Genomic DNA, 20,928 nt, shown 5'->3' with positions numbered 1-20,928 from the left:
ATCTGCTTACCACTTAGTAGTTTACAAAGCACATTCTCATTTGATGCTTCTGATAATTAGAAAGTAGCAGAGGGAGTGTTTTACAGATGAGAAGAGTCTTTAAGCTGGTTCTTTCCACCATATTATGCTGACTTCCAAGAGATCAATGATCTGTTAGTCCCTTCCCATTATGAGAGTCTATCACTAAAAAAGGACTCAGTTCCAGCATTCCACAGAAGGTATCAGAGTATTCCCTAGGGGCCTCATGGCCTCATCTGGCTCCTGTGGATAGGCCTTGTTGGCCACAGCAGATTGCACACCCAAAACAAGAATCAGTCTATTTCCTTACTCCTCCCATGGAGCTCTATGTTTCAAGGTAGGTATGTGGTCCCAATGACCAATTAATTAGATGAGTTGAGATTACGACTAAAGCTGAAGTGGGAAGCACAGTGTATGCCGGGGGAGTTACCATTCAGCAATGCTTCTGTGGATCCGGGACACCGAGGTCTCAATATCAATCGGGTGGTATCGTAATCCTCTCAGCTCCAGTGTTTCATCCAGCGCTCCCACCACATACAATGCATCATGACGCTCTGACAGAAAGAAAAAGAGAGAAATGTGGCTCGGACAATACTGAGTGTAACATAACACTGGAGTCCAGAGCACAGGGGTCAGACTGCCTGTCACCTGGCTCTGCCCCTACCAGCTGTGCAACTCTGGGCAAATTCCTTAAGGCTCTGAATCCTACTGCCCTTCTGTGAGATGGGAATAATAATCAATGGCTGCTGTGACGATTTGTGAGTCAATCCATGCACAGTAGTTAATATGGTATGTGGTATATTGTAAATGATACCAGAAATTAGCTATTATTATTACTACATGTTAGGAACTGTGTTATGTGCTGGGGAGACAAAGCTGACAAAACCCAATTCCTGCGCTGAAGATTCTTACAGCTGAGGCAGGGGAAAAGATACACAAAGAGGCATTCCGTTGTAATGTAGCAAGCCCAGCGACAGGAGTGTGCATGAGTTTCGGAGGGGCAGAGGACATCACTGAGTCCAGCTCAAAGGGTCAAGGAAGGCTCCTGGAAAAGCTGAGGGCAGAGCTGAGCTTTTAAGGACAAACAGGACTCAGCTAGAGGGGAGGGGAGGAGGAAAGAGAGTTGAGAAGGAGAGGAGATGAACGAGTGTCATTCTTTCTAGGTAGCTTCATGGAATACAGATATAAAGATGAGGGTTGTAGAACATAGGGGAAACTAGTCCTCGTTTCTTTTTTTTTTTTTTTTTTTTTTTGATACGGAGTCTCGCTCTGTAGCCCAGGCTGGAGTGCAGTGGCCGGATCTCTGCTCACTGCAAGCTCCGCCTCCCGGGTTCACGCCATTCTCCGGCCTCAGCCTCCCGAGTAGCTGGGACTACAGGCGCCCGCCATCTCGCCCGGCTATTTTTTGTATTTCTTAGTAGAGACGGGGTTTCACTGTGTTCGCCAGGATGGTCTCGATCTCCTGACCTCGTGATCCGCCCATCTCGGCCTCCCAAAGTGCTGGGATTACAGGCTTGAGCCACCGCGCCCGGCCAGTCCTCGTTTCTAACAGGCTTGTAATCCAGCTAGGATACAGAAGGAAGATGATTTTGCAGTAATTTCTGGAAAAAGGCAGATTTCTGAAAAATTCAGCAAAACAAAGTGATTTAAGCGGTTGGAGTGAAAAGGATCAGGAGGTCCAGCACAGGCTCCCATCACCTGGTGAGCTCATGAAGACTGATGACAAAAACAACAGAAACACAGCAGTGAATGACTAATGGGTGCTTCCTGTGTGCCAGGCACCATTCTTGGCATCTAAATGCATCACGTCCTTTAATCTCACATCATTTCCATGAGGCAAGAAACATAGTCATCCCCATTTTCTAAGTAGGAAACAGAGGCTAACTGATTGCTCAAGGTCACCCAGCAAATGCAGAGGTGGGCTTAAAACCAGGGCACCAGGCAGGGATACCACCCTCTGCTCCACTGGGTTGCCCCTGCCTCTCCATGAAATCTGGGGAACTATGGACGCTGGTCAGTATGGAACTATGGAGAATTTAGGCCTTTAAAATCCAGCAGGTTATATATATATCACTTCTTCAAGTGATATAGTCAGTGTTGGGTATTTTTAAATGGCTGTAAGTGCCAGTCTGGAAGAAAGGGTGATGGCGGGCAGCAGTGAAGCCGTGACAATCAACTGGGCAGAGGGTGACGGGAGGGAATTCTTATACCGGAGGCTTGGCCAGGAAGCAGGCTGTGTCCAATGCAAGACACCGAGGCACTGCCATACCTCAGCAAGATGGCTCCTTGGAACTGATGCCCCTCTCAGGGAATAGGGCCGTTCCTCCTGCTCTCCAAGTGGTGTGCAGGGTAGAAGAGATACAAGATGTAATGCTTGTCCTGGGTGGGGAATCAGCCCCGTAGGGACTGAATGTCTGTGTTTAGCCAGGGACGCTCATTCGCCATCAGGCACATCTCTCTGACTCACAGCTCGGGATGATCCTGGGCTCGCCCCAAGCGCTCACCTCTTAGACACTCTTCATGGGGCAAAGCATGACTCCGAATGAAGAGAGAGTCACTTATGGGTTTAAGAGTCACAGAAGGGAGTAACTAGATACACACACTCCACAATCCAAGGCAGGCTGAAGGAGGTCAGCTAGTGCTACAGAAACACAAAGCAGGGTCAATGGGGAGGAGTAGTTGCACAAGTACCTCCAGTGGCCGCTGTGAGCTCAGTCCGGCGGACAAAACCAAGGTATCCTGTCCGAGCCCAGAGTGTCTGAGCCGCATCTCCAAAGCTGAGGCGAGTGTTGAAATGATCAGCTTGAAGAGTCTCACTATCATAGATGGTGTAGTAGCCGCTGGCTGTATGGGGACTGTTCACCCAAATCTACAAGAAAAGTGCTTTGGTCACAACTCACTGGGGACACACAACTGTATTCATTCTCTTGGATCAGGTGATTTGATTTTTTTAATCTCATTTTTATATTAACAACACCACAACTGCATCAATAAAGGCAGCTGACATTTACCAGGTGCTCATCATGTACCTAACCTCCATCCATCCAGATATATATGACATGACAACATAGTTCACACAATGTTGTTCCCATTTTACGGATGAAAAAACAAGGAGTTAACTAATTCACCTAACATGCAGAAATGAGGAGACTGGCACCCATGCTCTTGTGGCTCCCGAGGCTGTGCTCTCACCCACAAGGCTACCCTGCCTCCCTGGCTCATTTCTCACCCTCCTCCAGAGTCCCACGAACACATCAGGGATCATTTCTGTGCTTCTGGGGCAACTGTGGAAGCCCACAGGGAAACACCAGGGGGTGTCTGAGTTTATAATATAAACAGCAATAGCTAACAATAATGTTACTGAGAATCATTATGTGACAGACACTGTTCCATGTACATTACAGATACAGGCGTTAATACATTTAATTGTATAATGATTCTACTCAGGAGGTGAGGTAGGTGCTACTATTAACATTTAAAGCTTTTTAAAATAGGCTGGGCGTGGTGGCTCACACTTGTAATCCCAACACTCTGGGAGGCCAAGGTGGGTGGATCACTTGAGGTCAGGAGTTCAAGACCAGCCTGGCCAACATGGTGAAACCCCATCTCTACTAAAAATACAAAATTAGCCAGGCATGGTGGTGTACACCTGTAATCCCAGCTACACAAGAGGCTGAGGCAGGAGAATCACTTGAACCGGGGAGACGGAGGTTGCAGGGAGCCAAGATGGCACCACTGCATTACAGCCTGGGTGACAGAGCAACACCCTGTCTCAGGAAAAAAAAACTATTTTATATAGTTAATTTTTATATACTTATATATAAGTAATATGTATTTATATGTAAATATTTTTTGTTAAAGGGCTGGGCCTATATTTTTTTTTTAATGCAAACATGGATACATTTTAGAATATAATATAACATCTGACTGACCTTAAAAATGTGTAAATATGTGACTCCTTTCAGTTTCATACCTTAATAGATGGGAACATATAGGATTTGCTCACTTTCCTTTCTAGCTAAGGGCATGTCAGTGGACAAATCTGGCACTATTTCCAGTTTGGGTGCCTAAATCTTCCCTGGATCCCAGTTTCAATCTCCCTCTTCTGTCAGTTTCAGTCTCATGCCTTACAGAAAAAAATTAACTCTATTCACAACAGGGGAAAGCTAAATCCACAGTTTTACTGATTTCTAAAATGTGAACCCTAGAGATTTTTACTGCTGACTTTTCAGAGTAAAAATTAAAATTATTACAAACCTCTCCAAGGTGAGAGTCTCCAACTGGCCCTTTGGTCTCAGGATTAACAATAACCACTTTCACTCCAGGTAAAATCTAAGAATCAAAGGGAAAATACAAAGATTGGGTTCAGTGAAATCTAATGACCTCCAGGAAACACACAATTAGTTACCTGCCAGAGAGGTGCGCGAGGCACACAGGGCGGGAGCCAGCTGCAACGGCATCACAGCAGCTACCCTGAGGGGACCATGGCAGAGACCTTGTGTTTTGTTCTCACTGAACCTTCCTAGTTCATTGAAGACCAAAGGTCTAATAAAACTCAGCCTCAAAAATAAAATGGGAGCCAGTTTGCCATCTCTTCAAAGGGATGAGAAACTGCAGATCGGGACCTTCACAGTAGAATTTGTAGAATAACCTTTCCTTTTTCATGCTCTTTCTCATTCACTGGAATGATGGCAGTGAAACCCTTTAAAACAGAAAGGGCAGCAGGCAAGGACAGCCTGAGTGACTCTACTCCAGACTCCAGCTGTTGCTAGAGTTGGAGGAACATGAAGAGTGAGAGAGGACAGCAGCAGCTTTGCAGGACAGAAGGATATCCACGACCCCAGGATCTTCCTCAGGAAGGAAAAGGAAGACACATATACTGGCTGAGGGAATGGCTCAGCCATTCTAACAAAAAGAAGGGCCTCTCTGGTTACCCATATTCTGCCCCCTTCGAACTCCCTTTTTATCTTGGGTTTCTAAAGTATGAGGTTACTGAAGAAGCCCTCAATCATTATCTGGGTGCAAACATCTAAAACCTCAAGGAAGAGACTAGACAGTTCCCTTAGTCCAGGGCGGGCACAGGCTAATGCTCATGAGGCGTGCTTGGTTGCTGAGGCAAGTGAAGATGTGACAAGGCAGTGACAAAATCAGCCAAAACCCCACCCCGGCAGATGCAAACGGAGAGTGAGACTGGAGTAAGCGCCCCATGGGGAGATACACCACCAAGTAGGTTTGGCAGGGATTTTTTTTTTCCCTTCACGGTTTTTTCTCTGCCCTTCAGAATTACTAGACAGGATTCTGAGGTATCATCATTATCTCGTCAAAGGGCAGAGAAATTCCCACTTGTCTTGATAATGCATGTGGGTTTCCTATCATTCTTAGTAAACTGCTTCTCACTAAATCTCTCTTTTGACGTTTTATAGCCTCATTCTAATCTAAGAAATCTTACTCCCATAGATGTTAACTCTCTCAAATATCTTTAATCTCATCCCCATTTTTATTTTCAACTTTAAATGCATGTGTGTCTTCCCTGACCTGAAACCACACTCCCATGTTGGCCTCTCCTAGCTTTCTCCTTGTGACATTTGTAAGACAGAACTGAGATGGGCACAGTGGCTCATGCCTGTAATCCCAGCACTTCGGGAGGCTGAGGCAGGTGATCACATGAGGTCAGGAATTCGAGACCAGCCTGGCCAACATGGTGAAACCCCTTCTTTACTAAAAACACAAAAATTAGCTGGACCTGCCGGGCGCGGTGGCTCACGTCTGTAATCCCAGCACTTTGGGAGGCCGAGGTGGGCGGATCACAAGGTCAGGAGATCGAGACCACAGTGAAACCCCATCTCTATTAAAAATACAAAAAACTAGCCGGGCACGGTGGCGGGCGCCTGTAGTCCCAGCTACTCAGGAGGCTGAGGCAGGAGAATGGTGTGAACCCGTGAGGCGGAGCTTGCAGTGAGCCGAGATTGCGCCACTGCACTCCAGCCTGGGGCACAGAGCAAAACTTTGTCTCAAAAAAAAAAAAAATTAGCTGGACCTGGGGGCAGGTGCCTGTAACCCCAGCTACTTGGAGGCTGAGGCAAGTTCTCCTTGAACCTGGGAGGCAGAGGTTGCAGTGAGCTGAGATCGCGCCACTGCACTCTAGCCTGGGTGGCAGAGTGAGACTCCATCTCCAAAAAAAACAAAAACAAAACCAAAACAGAACCAGCTCTTCTATCCACCTTTCATACAATACAATGAGCACTGCATTTTGCTGGTCTATCAATATGAATAACATATCAGTTGGACTTTTAAAAATTGATGGAAATTAAGAGAGTTCAAATTTACTATTCTTCTTATCTATGTACCCATATGAATTTGAAAGTATTAGCTAAGCTGAAATTATCTCCAGATTTCAATTAAGGCTTGCCCTGGACACTAATATATCATATGGCTTCTGGTTTCTTTAAACTGAACCACTTCTCCACACAGCCCACCTTCCCTATGGTCAACAGAACAAATTACCTTTCCAGACTCCGAGAGAAGCAAACTCTGAGGGGCGCCGCGTTCCACAAGACGAACCCTGCAGAAGAACGGTATTTACTGTATATAGGGCTTTTAAGAAGAGAAGTCGCCATATTCCTGCAGCTCAGTGCTGCCTTCCCACAACCTCTAACTTGTCTCTCTTCCTCACACTACAGCAGGGTTTCTCAAACTCAGCACTACTAACATTTTGGCCAGATAATTTTTTGTTGAAAAGGGCTATTCTGTGCATTGTAGAGTGTTTAGCAACACCTCTGGCCTCTGCCCACTAGATGTCAGTAGCAAGTCCCCTTTTATGACAACCCAAAATGTTTCCAGACATTGTCAAATCTCCAGTGGGGTGGCAAAATCTTCCCAGGTTTCAAACTGCTGCATGAGAGAGATGCTCTACCTATGCGGTCTAGGTCAGTGCAGTGGAGCACTCCAGATCACACACCCAGGGGGGTGGGGCTTGGGAAGAGAGGTCTTGGAGCCCTGGGCCAGTGCTCACCTTGGGACACAGCTATAATTCCCTTCTGGGCTAAGGAGGCAGGCTTTTACCCATGAGGCTCAGATAAAGTATTGTTTCAAAAACCCTACTCTGACTCATTTATCTTATCTGTCCTATTATTTTTAAACTCTTAGAGGAAAGAGACTATCCATTTTAGTTTAATTTATATCAAATGTCACAAAATACTTTTATATGGGCAATAACTATTATACTTTAATATTAAAGAACAGTGTAGCAACTGAGAGAATTAAAGCTTTCTTATAAATGTAAATCTTATGTATTAATGATAAAAACAAATCCCTTCCCTCTTCCCATTCCCCTCCTGGAAGATATGAACAAAAGGAATGAGGGAAAATGCTGGCTCTGAGGTTCCGAATTTGTTATGGTTAGGAACTAGTAGGAAAGGAGCATTAATAAATCTGTTGTACCTGTCATGTCTTAGTGATTTCAGATCCACATACACAGTAGTCGGATCAGGCCCTGAGGTTCCCTAAAGAAAGACAAATCAATGCATTGTTTAGAATTTCGATAAACTGTATGTCACATTTTCAAACGAAAACAATTTAGCCATATACATGAAAAATCCACACTCTTTTTGCCTCTCCTCCCTTGAAGAGTGGCCTCCTAGGCCCACTGCTCTCACTCTTATCATGGGGACTGTGACAGCACTGAAACGTTTCCATGCTGAGGAGGGCTTTCATCCCTGGATTCAAAGCAGAGGTGAGACAGGTCGGCAATCCAGGGACTTGTAAAACCAATATTGGCCACGGTGACAGCAAGAGGGCTATTATGATGGGGCTCAAGGTTAAACCATCAAGACCCTTCTGAAAGAAGAAGGTCACAGAAGACCTGAAATAATCCACCCATGTGTGCTATCTTCTTTCACTCACTTTTGTCCGCGCCTATATTTGCCTTATCAAAGAAACAGGGTCTCAATCTGCCACCCAGGCTGCTGGAGTGCAGCAGTACAATCACAGCTCACTGCAGCCTCAACTTCCTGGGCTCAAGCAATCCCCCTGCCTCAGACTTCCAGGTAGCTGGGACTAGAGGCATGTACCACCAAGCCCAGCTATTTTTTTTTGCGGGTGGGTGGTAGGGGTAGGGGAGAGATGAGGTCTCAACTATGTTGCCCAGGCTGGTCTCAAACTTCAGGGCTCAAGCAATCCTCCTGCCTTGGCCTCACAAAGTGCTGGGATTATAGGCATGAACACACTTGGCCCTATATTTGCTTTATTAGCTATTAATACATAAAATTAAGTCTCAGTTCTAGTCCCTTTTCTGTTATTTACCTATCAAGAATAACATGACAAAGCTGCCATCTGGATGGAGAAGAGAATACAAGGTTATTGTTTGAAAAAAATAAAAATAAAGAGGCCGGGCGCAGTGGCTCAAGCCTGTAATCCCAGCACTTTGGGAGGCCGAGACGGGTGGATCATGAGGTCAGGAGATCAAGACCATCCCAGCTAACACGGTGAAACCCCGTCTCTACTAAAAAATACAAAAAACTAGCCGGGCGAGGTGGCGGGCGCCTGTAGTCCCAGCTACTCAGGAGACTGAGGCAGGAGAATGGCGTAAACCCGGGAGGTGGAGTTTGCAGTGAGCTGAGATCTGGCCACTGCACTCCAGCCTGGGCGACAGAGTGAGACTCTGTCTCAAAAAAAACAAACAAACAAAAAAAAAAGAAACAGAAAAAAAAATGGTATAGAATATAGAGACAGAAAAACAGAAGGTCAGACCGGGCACGGTGGCTCATGTCTGTAATCCCAGCACTTTGGGAGGCTGACGTGGCTGGATCACTTGAGGTCAGGAGTTTGAGACCAGCTTGGCCAACAGGGTGAAACCCTGTCTCTACTAAAAATACAAAAAATAGCCAGGCGTGGTGGTGCACGCCTGTAACCCCAGCTACTCGGGAGGCTGAGGTGAGAGAACCGCTTGAACCCAGAAGGCGGAGGTTGCAGTGAACTGAGATTGCGCCACTGCACTCCAGCCGGGGTGACAGAGCAAGGCTCCATCTCAAATAAAAAAAAAAAAGAAAAAGGAAAAACAGGTCAGATACAAGTGAAATCCAAATAGGACTCAAATCTTTGTGACTCATAATCATGACCACATGACAGCGACTCAAATAAACACTAACACGTGCTCACTGCTAGCGCTGTTCCAAGAGCTCCGAGCTGGCAGCTCAGTGATTGTGCAGAGCTGCCTGGAGAAGCACAGTACTGCTACCTTCACTTTACAGGTGAGCAAAATGAGACACAAAGAAATCGAGATTAAAAAGCCCAAAGTTCTAAAGCAAGTAAGCGTGGCTGAGGCCCAAGCCCAGGCAGCCTGGCTCCAAAGCCCATGCTCTGGGATACTCCACATTCCTCTCCTGTTTGTGAGCAGACAAGATGTCATGAGGGTCACCTGTAAACATATTGCTACATTGACTCTTGATCCAAAAGTGGTGCTGACAGCCCGCGGGGACAGCCCGATGTCTTTGAAGAGCTTGGAGAAGGACTGCTGGAGTGCAACGCGGGGCCGCTCCTCCGCCACCACCACACAGGTCCGGACGCAGGAGAGGTTGATCCCTCTGGTCTGCAAGACACCATTATGTGGGAATCAAGTCAGTAGGATCATAAAATAACTGAACAGGTAAGGCCACTGTTCTAGCTCCTTGGTCAGGAAAAGCCAAGTAATTGTGTATTCTCACCTCAGGCATACAGAGAAAAGTAGCTTTCAGAAAAGAAGAAACGGCCAAGGCATCCCATTAAAATCACTATCTGCTGGTAAATTCACTCATTCTCTAGTTCCTTCCTCTTTCTTCTAAAAATCTAAGGCTCTTCAGCAGTACTTTTTTATCCCTCCTCGTTTCTGTACCTTAGATGTCCCCATATTTGATGGGACTGAGAGAAAAATTAATCTAGAACTCTGGCGATCTAATCTCTTGTCTCTATGCATTCCAAAGATCAAATTTTTCTATCAAAGAAAATTCAGTATTTTCTGACTTTCTCATATGCCAGTCAGACAGATCATCATTCGACATACACATGAATGAATGAGTTACCCTTATCTTTGGGGATATTCTGAATTCTTAATATTTTGAGGTTTCAAATTCTATTAGGAAAAGTATTGGAAGCCACAGTTCCCTTTTATGTTTATATAAAGTCTTTCCAGTTAGCCTCCCAACCAGTTCCCCCTTCTAGTCCACAAAGTAAGAATCATATTAAACTGTGAAAGAGTGCACTAAATTAGGAAGGTGGAAGAGATAAACTTGCCAAGGTTTACAATACACCCTTTTTAAACTGAGTGACTTGAAAAAGGCAAGCAAACATGTCTATTAGGCCCTGCTCTGGCTCTGTTATGTCCTGGCTCATTTCTTCAAAACCTTTTGGGACTGCCCACCTGCTGGGGCTGCTTCTTACCTTTAGCACTTCCACTTGGTTGCCAAGTCCTTTGGTGCAGAGCTCCATCACTGAATAGGAGCAGAAAGTGTCCCTTATTTTGTACTGGTTGACTGTGGCGAGCCAGAGGAAAAGGTTGTTCTCTAACTCCATAGGAGGAATTAAGACAGACTGGTGGCCTGAATAGACACTGCAGTGAAATAGACAACAGCTGGAATCATCAGTTCATCCTGGACACCTGATACTTCAGAACCCCACCAATTCCACAGATATTTACCGAGTGTAAAGGACAGTGTAGGGACATATGAGATGTAAAGCTCTAAGAATCAGTCTTGTTCCTATACAACTCGCAAGAGGAGCAACTATGAAATAAAGCAGACTGTGGTAGGTTGCTTTAGTCTACATAACATTCTTACAGCTAATTAATATGGTCAAGATGATACTAAATATTCTGGAAAGGTAATTCCTAATAACTAATCTTTAAAACCCCAATGGAGTAGCATTTTTTCCTCTTTTTCTTCAGAAACCTTATGTGTGGACTGGATTTTACTCCCATGGTTTCTTTTAAAGATGTTAATAGCCATTTTATTGATGCTCTGAATATGAGATGTAAATCAAGAACACTGAGATCACAGAATAAACAGCAATTCATTCAAGCTCGATAAGGCAGGGTGAGGGAGTGGTAGTGCTTCACTGAGCTGGTGACACTTGAGCTGGAGCTTGAAGAATGAATATGAATTTGACAGTGGCCAGAAGAAGTGGGGACAGTAGTGAGGGTGTTCTAGGCAGAGGAACAACATATACAAAGGCTGATAAGTACAGCATGTTTGAAGCCATCAGAAATATTATTAGTATTCAAGTGGCTGGGCACGGTGGCTTATGCCTGTAATCCCAGTACTCTGGGAGGCCATGATGGGAGGATTGCTGGAGCCCAGAAGTTGAAGACCAGCCTGGGTAATAAAGCAAAACTCATGCCTCTACAAAAAAGCTTTTTTAACAATTAGCCAGGCGTGGTGGCACACACCTATAGTCCCAGCTACTTGGGAGGCTGAGGTGGGAGGATCACTTGAGCCCGAGAGGCTGCAGTGAGCTGTGACTGTGCCACTGCACTTCAGACTGGGCGACAGATTGAGACCCTGTCTCCTAAAAAAAAAAAAAAAAAAAAATGAGAGAGAGAGCATTCAACTGAAATCCTAGCACACAGGGTGCACGGAGGAGTAAGGCCCGAAGGGCTAAGGCCAAACTGTGACAGGGCTTAACCATCATATGAAGGAGTTTATACTTCACCCAGCAGGCAGTCATTGCAACTTTAAGTTGGGGCAACACTGACAATATGGACATATGGAGTAGGGATTGGTGATACGAGCCACTGAAAGTTGAGAGACAGGAGAGGCTGCAATAGTTCAGGTGAGAGGTGATACAGGCTTGAACCCAACAGTGTAGCCCAGGATAAAAAAGAAGGAATGGGGCTGGGCGTGGTGGCTCACACCTATAATCCCACTACTTTGGGAGGTCAAGGTAGGTGGACTGCCTGAGTCCAGGAGTTCGAGACCAGCCTGGGCAACATGGCAAAATGCTGTCTCTACTAAAAAATTAGCTGGGTGTGGTGGTGTGCACCTGTACTCCCAGCTACTCAGGAGGCTGAGGTGGAAGGATCGCTTGAGCTTGGGAGGTAGAGGTTGCAGTGAGCTGAGATTGCACCACTGCACTCCAGCCTGGGCAACAGAGCAAGACACTGACTCAAAAAAAAAAAATAAAACAGGCCGGGCGTGGTGGCTCAAGCCTGTAATCCCGGCACTTTGGGAGGCCGAGACGGGCGGATCACGAGGTCAGGAGATTGAGACCATCCTGGCTAACACGGTGAAACCCCGTCTCTACTAAAAAATACAAAAAACAACTAGCCGGGCGCAGTGGCGGGCGTCTATAGTCCCAGCTACTTGGGAGGCTGAGGCAGGAGAATGGCGTAAACCCAGGAGGCGGAGCTTGCAGTGAGCTGAGATCTGACCACTGCACTCCAGCCTGGGCGACAGAGCAAGACTCTGTCTCAAAAAAAAAAAAAGAAAAAACAAAACAAAACAAAACAAAAAACAGAAAAAAAAAAAAAGAAAGAAAAGAAAAAAGGACAGAAAGGAAATATGGATCCTCATATCCATATTCAGTCCATCAACAGGAAGAACTATCAACACAATAGTTTTTTGTTTTTTTTTAGAATAAAAAAAAGGAAGGAACAGGGTTCCTATCATGTCTCTTCTATAGCCACAAAGCTTAAACTCTTGGCTCATACAAAATGGCAGTGATTTTATGCCTAAACCTGTTTACAGATCAGAATCACTAGAAGCTCAGGAATCCTGTATTTCAAAATACTGGTGGTGTGGTCACCACCTCTGGAGATGAAGATTAATAAGTCTTGAGGAGTCCCATTAATTTTTGTTGAAAGACCCCCAGGTGATTCTTATGTACATATAGGTGTAGAACAACCAAGCCAAAGGACATACATTTGATTAGACACAAGACATGAAGATATAGAATCTGAAGATAAGACCCATGTTTCTAGTGTGGACCCCTATATGGATGATCCTACCCTAACAAAGAGAGAACAGGAGGAGAACGTTGAGCTGCAGGCATCTATGAAGCATTCATGATGTACACCAAGGAGATGAAAATGTAGGTCTGAGATGAGGTTCTCTGGGGGAGTGGTGAGAGGAGCTGGGATCTGTATTCCGCAAGGAGCAACTTGGCCAGGGCAAACGTGCTACTTTCCATCCACATGCTGTCATCCCACCCCACTGTGCTCCTTCCTGCCAAGCCTAGGGGGTACATGCTGGCTGTCAAAGCATGACATATTTCACCCGAGAATCATCATTCTACTTGGCTTTGCTTCTAAAGCAAGGATTACATGGTGGAGAAGAGAGCAAGTAACAGGATCACTGTCATTTTGTATGAAGAATAAAATTAACAGAAAATAACAAAGGGAATACAGACAAAACTGTTTTTAAACAAACTTCACAGACACAGTAGATCCATAAATTCTGAAAACACTAGCATTTTACTGAAACTTTACCAAATTAAGGGAGCAAAGGAAAGGATGAGATGGTCATGGCCATAAAGTACACCCCCACACATTCTGTCTCCTTGGCTTTTCCATCCCTACCTGCAGAGACACCAGAGCGCGAAGCCAAGTCCACAGTAAGGGTCAAGGCAGATGGCGATCTGCCGAGAAGAGTACAACTCACACTGGAGCTTGATGGCTCGACACAGAGCGTTCACTGCAGAGTGGGACATCTGCAAAGTATGGAAAATGGAACAGGCTGGAACTGTCATCCCACAGGCAGCAAAACAGCTCTGACGACAGCTTTGAGGAGTTTCAATTCCCTAAACTCCTCAAAACAATGTATAATTTTTAGTGCTTCAAAGCCTAACCTAAGTCTCCATTAAGGAAGGGAACATATTTCTGTTCATTAGTTAATAATAATTTTTTTTTTTTAAGACGGAGTTTCGCTCCTGTTGTCCAGGTTGTGGTGCAATGGCACGATCTCAGCTCACCGCAACCTCAGCCTCCCAAGTAGCTGGGATTACAGACATGCACCACCACACCCAGCTAATTTTCTATTTTTAGTAGAGAAGGGGTTTTCCATGTTGTTCAGGCTGGTCTCGAACTCCAGACTCCAGGTGATCTGCCCGCCTTGGCCTCCGAAGGAGCTGGGATAACAGGCGTGAGCCACTGCGCCCAATCTAATACTGAATTTTATGGTATCTAAATATCAGATTTCATACATATTTTAACAAACTCTTTTTTTTTTTTTTTTTTTTTTTTTGAGACGGAGTCTCGCGCTGTCGCCCGGGCTGGAGTGCAGTGGCCGGATCTCAGCTCACTGCAAGCTCCGCCTCCCGGGTTTGCGCCATTCTCCTGCCTCAGCCTCCCGAGTAGCTGGGACTACAGGTGCCCGCCACCTCGCCCGGCTAGTTTTTTGTATTTTTTAGTAGAGACGGGGTTTCACTGTGTTAGCCAAGATGGTCTCGATCTCCTGACCTCATGATCCGCCCATCTCGGCCTCCCAAAGTGCTGGGATTACAGGCTTGAGCCACCGCGCCCGGCCATTTTAACAAACTCTTATCTTTCAGCTTCAATGCTAGGTTCAGACACTTAATACAAATTCCTTGCGATAACTCATTCCAGAGGAGCCAATGCCTTTATTTAAATAGAGCAGCGACCCTTGATCCTCACTCTGCCTACCGGTCTCTGGTACAACCACTTAGCCTCTGCGTCTAAAGTTTCTGGGGCAGTGGTCATCTCTATTTTTTGGCAGACGTGGCATTTTTCCAGCATGCAGCTTACCTTCACTCCTGTAAGCATGCCAGTTGTGGAGACACTAAAATCAAGATATGCCAACATCTCAGGAGTGGGTGGTTTATACAGCTGAGGTAACCTTTTCCTGGGTAAATCATCTGCCATGAAAAGAAAAAAACCTGATGTCAATCCAACATGCGGGAACATGAAAATCATTGCTCTTCAACTGGTTTTCTGTGGCTTTGCTATGGCCAAATTTAGCTTTGGGGATTTGCTAAAGCTTAGGCTTCTCCTATTTAACCAAGTAGCTCACATATGTCATTCTTAGAGGTAGGCTGGGGTTGAGGACAACACTGGACAACCCAGGCAAGCAAATCTACATCAGGTAAATGTATCTGCTAGCAGCTTAGTAAGGGGAAATAGAACACAGTAGGAAGCAGACTGCTGTTCAAATGCCAGCTCTAGCATCAGCTACGTGACCCTGGAGTTATTTCACCTCTTTGTGGCTGTTCTCTTCTTCTCCAAAACGAATCTCTAAAATAATACCTACTCTCATAGAACTGTTGGGAAGTTAATTCACATAAAGCACTTTTAAAGCAACCTACTGAAGAAATGCTTAAAAAGCATTAGCTGTTATGCTGGTTTCAAGTTAAAGTTCATTATTTACACTTTAGTATGTGTTATATTAATCATGTATGGATTTAAAAGTTGGGAAGTATTTCTCTAAGTTAACTTAGCAGATTTTTTTTTTCTAAAGACAGAGTCTTGCTCTATTGCCCAGGTGGGAATACAGTAGCTTGATCTCAGGTCACTACAACCTCCATCTGCTGGGCTCAAATGATCCTCCCACCTCAGCCTCCTGAATAGCTGGGACTACAGGTCTATGCCACCATGCCTAGCTAAATTAAAAAAAAAATTTTTTTTTTCCTAGCGGTGAGGTCTCACTATATTGCCCAGGCTAGTCTCCAACTCCTAAGCTCAAGTGATCCTCCTGCCTCAGCCTCCCAAAGTGCTGGCATTACAAGCATGAGCCATGGCGCCTGGTTAAGCTGGCAGAATTTTAAGAATAGTAATCTATCTGGGTGCAGTGACTCAGGCCTATAGTCCCAGCTACTTGGGAGGCTGAGGCAGGAGGACTGTGTGAACCCAGGAGTTTGAGACCAACCTGGGCAACATATCAAGATCATGTCTCTTTAAAAAAAAAAAAAATGGTGGCTAGGCACAGCGGCTCACACTTGTAATCCTAGCACTTTGGGAGGCCGAGGCAGGTGGATCACTTTGAGGACTGGGGTTCGAGACCAGCCTGGCCAACATGGCGACCCCTGTCTCTACTAAAAATACAAAAATTAACCAGGCATGGTGGTTCATACCTGTAATCTCAGCTATTCGGGAGGCTGAGGCAGGAGAATTCCTTGAACCTGGGAGGTGGAGGTTGCAGTGAGCCGAGATCGCGGCCCTGCATTCCAGCCTGGGTGACAGAGTGAGGGCTCTGTCTCCAAAAGAGAATGGTAGCCAAGAACTAGTAATTCGCTGCTTTCACTCATTTATGATACCTCCTCTACTTCCCCCCATGTGCTTTATAAGTATGCTAAAACTAGGGATGTCAGAGATGTCCTTTGGCTCCAGCCATACCTCTTCAATGGCTCCTTTGGCTTTCTGGATCAAGAAGGACGTCTAACTGTGAGTTTTAAATCACCAAATCATGGGGCACCCATTTCTGGTCAAATGAAAGACTATCACCTTTGACCTCCCTTTATGCAGGGAAGGGTCACTCATATGACCACTCAAGTGCCTAAAGAAACCTTCCTGTTGTGATTCAGCCCATTAACCATAGACCTACCAGCATCATTAACACCAACACAATCCATTTGTGATACATATATATACAACTGTGCTTCTATCCTTCAGTAATAAATATTTTAAAAACCCAGTTCGGCATCTGGTACACAATAACCACAAATACATGTCATTCCTGCATTTGAATCCAGTTTTTTTTTTTTTTAAAAAAAAGGGTAGGGAGGACATTAATGGTTAAGAGGCTGGGAATGGAGCCAAACTGGCTGGATTTGAATTTCAGTTCTGCTGCTTATTTAACTTCCCTCAGTTTTCCAATCTGCAAAATGAAGATAAAAATAACAACTTATAGGGTAAGGATAAAAGCATATAACACATTAAATGACTGACATAACGGCTCAATGAAGGTTAGATGTTATCATTATGATCATTATGATTACATGCTAGGAGCTTTGCATTACATCATTTAATCTTTACAACTCCCACTTTATAGAGAGGTTAGTAAGGATACTCAGAGAGTAGCAGATATAGCAGGACTTAAACCCTACCTGCCTGACTCCAAAACCCACATTCTTCCTATACCACAGCTTTTTCAGCTATTCCCTTATCTTACCCCCTTCTTTAATATGAATACTATCTAAAAATTTTGCACTTTATGGCTTTCAAAGTATAGTATTTTCATATTACACTGCATTTTATCTTCTCAATAAATATACAAGTCAGGCAGGGGTAGGCAGTAGCTTAGGAAAGGGTAATTTCAGTCAAGATTACACAGGCAGTAGGTAATGAAGCTTGAACCAGAACCCAAATCATCTGACTCCCAGTCCAGTATTATTTCAACAATATCACATCTCGAACAAAAGGATCAGATTGTCTCAATATTTCACTTGGCCCTACATATACATAGTTACATGTAGCATAAAAACCTAACCACCTGTTGATGATGCCAAGAGTAACAGCAAAACACTTTTGTTTAGAGAGCTCTTAGCAGACTGTGATCTCGCCCTTTGCATCTGCTGTCAGTGTTTAGTCCTGCACAAGCTTACTGATGCTAGGTTTTGCCTCTGTCTTAGCAGGCAGAAGACATAAAGGCAGGGTAAACAAGTCTGGCATGAGAAGAGACGAGATCTCAGGTATTGTGAGCTCTCACTCCCTCCACCCTCAGGAGAAGTCTCCCCTTCACCTGTGTCAATGATGGTTGGCCAGGTTTTCACATCCACTGCTGCTGCTGCCTCTCGGGACCTCAGTAGCCGCATTAGGGTCTGACCGGTGAGAATACAGGCTGCTTTGCTGACCTAGAAAACAAATGGACAACAATAAGCATCAGGAGGTTCAGCCCCAACACGGCACCACAGGCCCTGGCTGCTGCTAAAAGCCACTCATGTACTACACTGGACAGGACAGTTTTAAAGAACACATGTGGGACAGATGAGGTCAGTTTACTCCCTTGCATGTTTCCTTCTGGAAATGTGTGACATTTAACTCTCTCAGGATGATGGACCTGTTCACAATACACTGTATTGTTTATAACAGTGATTCTCAAAATATTTCATAATTATAATCTCAGTATGGATCCCACAATCCCATGATTTCATTAAGACCACAATTAAATAAAGATGTGGATTTTGTAGTGCTCAGGAAATGAGAAGAATCAGATAACCATGTTTGAAGGAAACTGCCCCAGTCTCTAGTGAATAACGAGACTTACTACACCTAGACCATACGCTGAACCTAAGGAACCCCAATGCTGATATAAGCTCTCACAGAAACTAGGTTCTCTTGCCCAGCTATACACAGAAATGCAAAGTGACCTACTTTGCCCACGAACTGCATCAATAGCAACTCCCCTCCCTGCTTTTCTGGCCCACTTTGTAGAATATAACAAGGGCATTTTGCTGAATTACACTTTGTAATAAAATCATCTATGGTGATCATGGCTTTTATACCGTGGGCTCCTTTTTTGCTGACAGAGCAGCAGTTCTTAGAGAAGCAAATGCTACATGAACTGGAATTTTGTCATCTATCAGCACTGGCCAAGGCTTCCCCTTGCTGTAAACACTAGGATCTGATGCAATACACACTTACCTTATTTTCTTTAACTCTCATATCCTATAAAGACTTCTATCATCTCCAGAGTAAGGTCTGGACACCTTTTAATGCTACACCAAGTAAATTCACAAAAGTAACTAAAATAGAAGTGACCTGACACCACGGTTAATTCAGTTTGGCATTTAAAATCACCCAGATAATTTAGCAGGAAAAATATCAGACATCACATTTTAGACAGAAGGGGAGGGGGAAACTTTTTTTTTTTTTTTTTTTTTTTTGAGACAGGGTCTGCTCAGGCTGGAGTGCGGTGGTGTAATCTCAGCTCACGTCTAACCTCCACCTCCCAGACTCAAGGGATCCTCCTGCCTCAGCCTCCTGAGTAGCTGTGACTACAGGCATGTGCCACAATGCCTGGCTACTTTTTGTGTTTTTGTTGGGAGAAATACTAACGGCTGCTTCACCTCCTTAATGTTCACGATAACTGCATGTTTACAATTCTGCATCTCACCAATAACCACTTTCCCCCAGTTCCTTCGCTGAATAATGATGGTTGTTTTGGCTTGACTAACAAAAAGGAGGTAGTTTCCAGGAGACAAATTTGAATTCCTGACTTAACAAAATTGGAAAATTAGTAAGGATCCTCAGCTGTCTGAATCTGGATTTTAGGAGATGAGGACAAGGCAAGATACAGCTGGTACTTACATCAACAATCATTCGGACAGTGGGCAGCGTGGCCGTGAGGTTCTGAGCATGTGGAGGTCTGACCGTCACAGGTATACAGCCCGCATACAGGCAGCCATAGAAGGCAGCGATTAACTCAATGCCTGCAAGACAAAAGACCCTGTCAGGAGAGGCACTGAACTGCCTAAGAGCACTGAGAAACTAAAAGGCAAATTTTCCAAAACGGTTAAATCATGTGCAAGACAGGTTCTGTAGACCATAATTTAACAGAGACTCTAGCAGAAGATATTGAAAGTGAAAGAAGAAAGCATATAAAACTTTAGAAAATATAGAGAAAACAATTTACAAAAAAGGAAGGAAATCAGAAGTAAACTCCTGAAGTATTTGTGAAGAAGGTATATTGATATTATTACTTTATATTACTCAGGAGAAGTAACTGGAGAAACCAGGAATGGTTAATTAGGAAAATAAAAGAATGGAGAAAGGAGAGGTGAGGAAGCCCTGAGCTTTTTAAAAATATTTAGAAGGCTGCTCTAAAAAGAACAATCAGACTTCTTAGATGTTGTTGAAGGGGTGTGAGTTTTAGGGAGCAAAGTATGACTCAGTCTGAGGACGATTTTCGGCAGAGGCCTCCTTAGGAAGAGCTCAGGTCCCTCCCCGTGGCCTCTCGCCAACTGACAGGTGCAAGGCCATCTCCTGGGCATACAATAGCGGGGACTGCTCTATCACGTGATCTTCTATGAAATCTCAGTATCTAGGTAAATAAGGCAGTGCATAAGAATCACAGAATGAGCCAGGCCTTGTGGCGCACACCTATAATCCCAGCACTTTGGAAGGTTGGGGCAGGTGGATCACCTGAGGTCAGGAGTTTGAGACGAGCCTGGCCAACATGCTGAAACCCCATCTCTACTAAAAATACAGAAATTAGCTGGGCATGGTGGCGGATGCCTGTAATCCCAGCTACCCAGGAGGTTGAGGCAGGACAATCACTGGAACCAGGGAGGCAGAGGTTGCAGTGGGCTGGGATCACGCCACTGCACTCCAGCCTGAGTGGCAGAGCGAGACTCCGTCTTAAAAATAAAATTAACAAAAAGATCACAGAACAATATGAAGTGTGGGGGGATAACAGGCCAAAAAAAGCTGGATGTATGAGTGGATTAGGTGACAGAAATAACGAAGGGAAGACTCAAATATTTCACCCAGAATTTTGAATCTTTATTGCCAAATGATTCTGAACCCCTCTTACTATGAAGACAAGGTTGTTGAATTAAATCAGAACATGAAAGTAGCAATAACAAAAGAAGACTAAATCAAGGCCGGGCGTGGTGGCTCAAGCCTGTAATCCCAGCACTTTGGGAGGCCGAGACGGGCGGATCACGAGGTCAGGAGATCGAGACCATCCTGGCTAACCCGGTGAAACCCCGTCTCTACTAAAAAATACAAAACACTAGCCGGGCGAGGTGGCGGGCGCCTGTAGTCCCAGTTACTTGGGAGGCTGAGGCAGGAGAATGGCGTAAACCCGGGAGGCGGAGCTTGCAGTGAACTGAGATCCGGCCACTGCACTCCAGCCCGGGCAACAGAGTGAGACTCCGTCTCAAAAAAAAAAAAAAGAAGACTAAATCATAATATGAAAACTCACATCCCTTCAACAACATCTAAGAAGTCTGACTGCTCTTTTTAGAGCAGCCTTCTAAATATTTTTTAAA

At 44.8% G+C, this 20,928-nt stretch overlaps 1 protein-coding gene across 1 annotated transcript in view; it reads right to left on the bottom strand.

Annotated features, from left to right (window-relative positions):
* Positions 1–20,928, bottom strand: part of DIP2B (disco interacting protein 2 homolog B) — a 259,279-nt gene that overhangs the window by 7,314 nt on the left and 231,037 nt on the right. Inside the window, exons 27-37 of the mRNA XM_025402060.1 lie at positions 19,244–19,365; positions 17,676–17,787; positions 14,747–14,856; positions 13,562–13,692; positions 10,432–10,600; positions 9,434–9,604; positions 7,459–7,520; positions 6,523–6,580; positions 4,276–4,350; positions 2,710–2,887; positions 449–572 (exon numbers count right to left, since the gene is read on the bottom strand). Coding sequence (XP_025257845.1) covers positions 449–572; positions 2,710–2,887; positions 4,276–4,350; positions 6,523–6,580; positions 7,459–7,520; positions 9,434–9,604; positions 10,432–10,600; positions 13,562–13,692; positions 14,747–14,856; positions 17,676–17,787; positions 19,244–19,365 — 1,312 coding nt within the window. The remainder of the gene's footprint in view (positions 1–448; positions 573–2,709; positions 2,888–4,275; positions 4,351–6,522; positions 6,581–7,458; positions 7,521–9,433; positions 9,605–10,431; positions 10,601–13,561; positions 13,693–14,746; positions 14,857–17,675; positions 17,788–19,243; positions 19,366–20,928) is intronic.

The sequence above is a fragment of the Theropithecus gelada genome, chromosome 11, assembly GCF_003255815.1.
Source record: "Theropithecus gelada isolate Dixy chromosome 11, Tgel_1.0, whole genome shotgun sequence".
Taxonomy (NCBI): Eukaryota; Metazoa; Chordata; class Mammalia; order Primates; family Cercopithecidae; genus Theropithecus; species Theropithecus gelada.
Note: the sequence above shows the minus strand (reverse complement) of the source record. Positions and strands in the feature narration are given on the sequence as shown.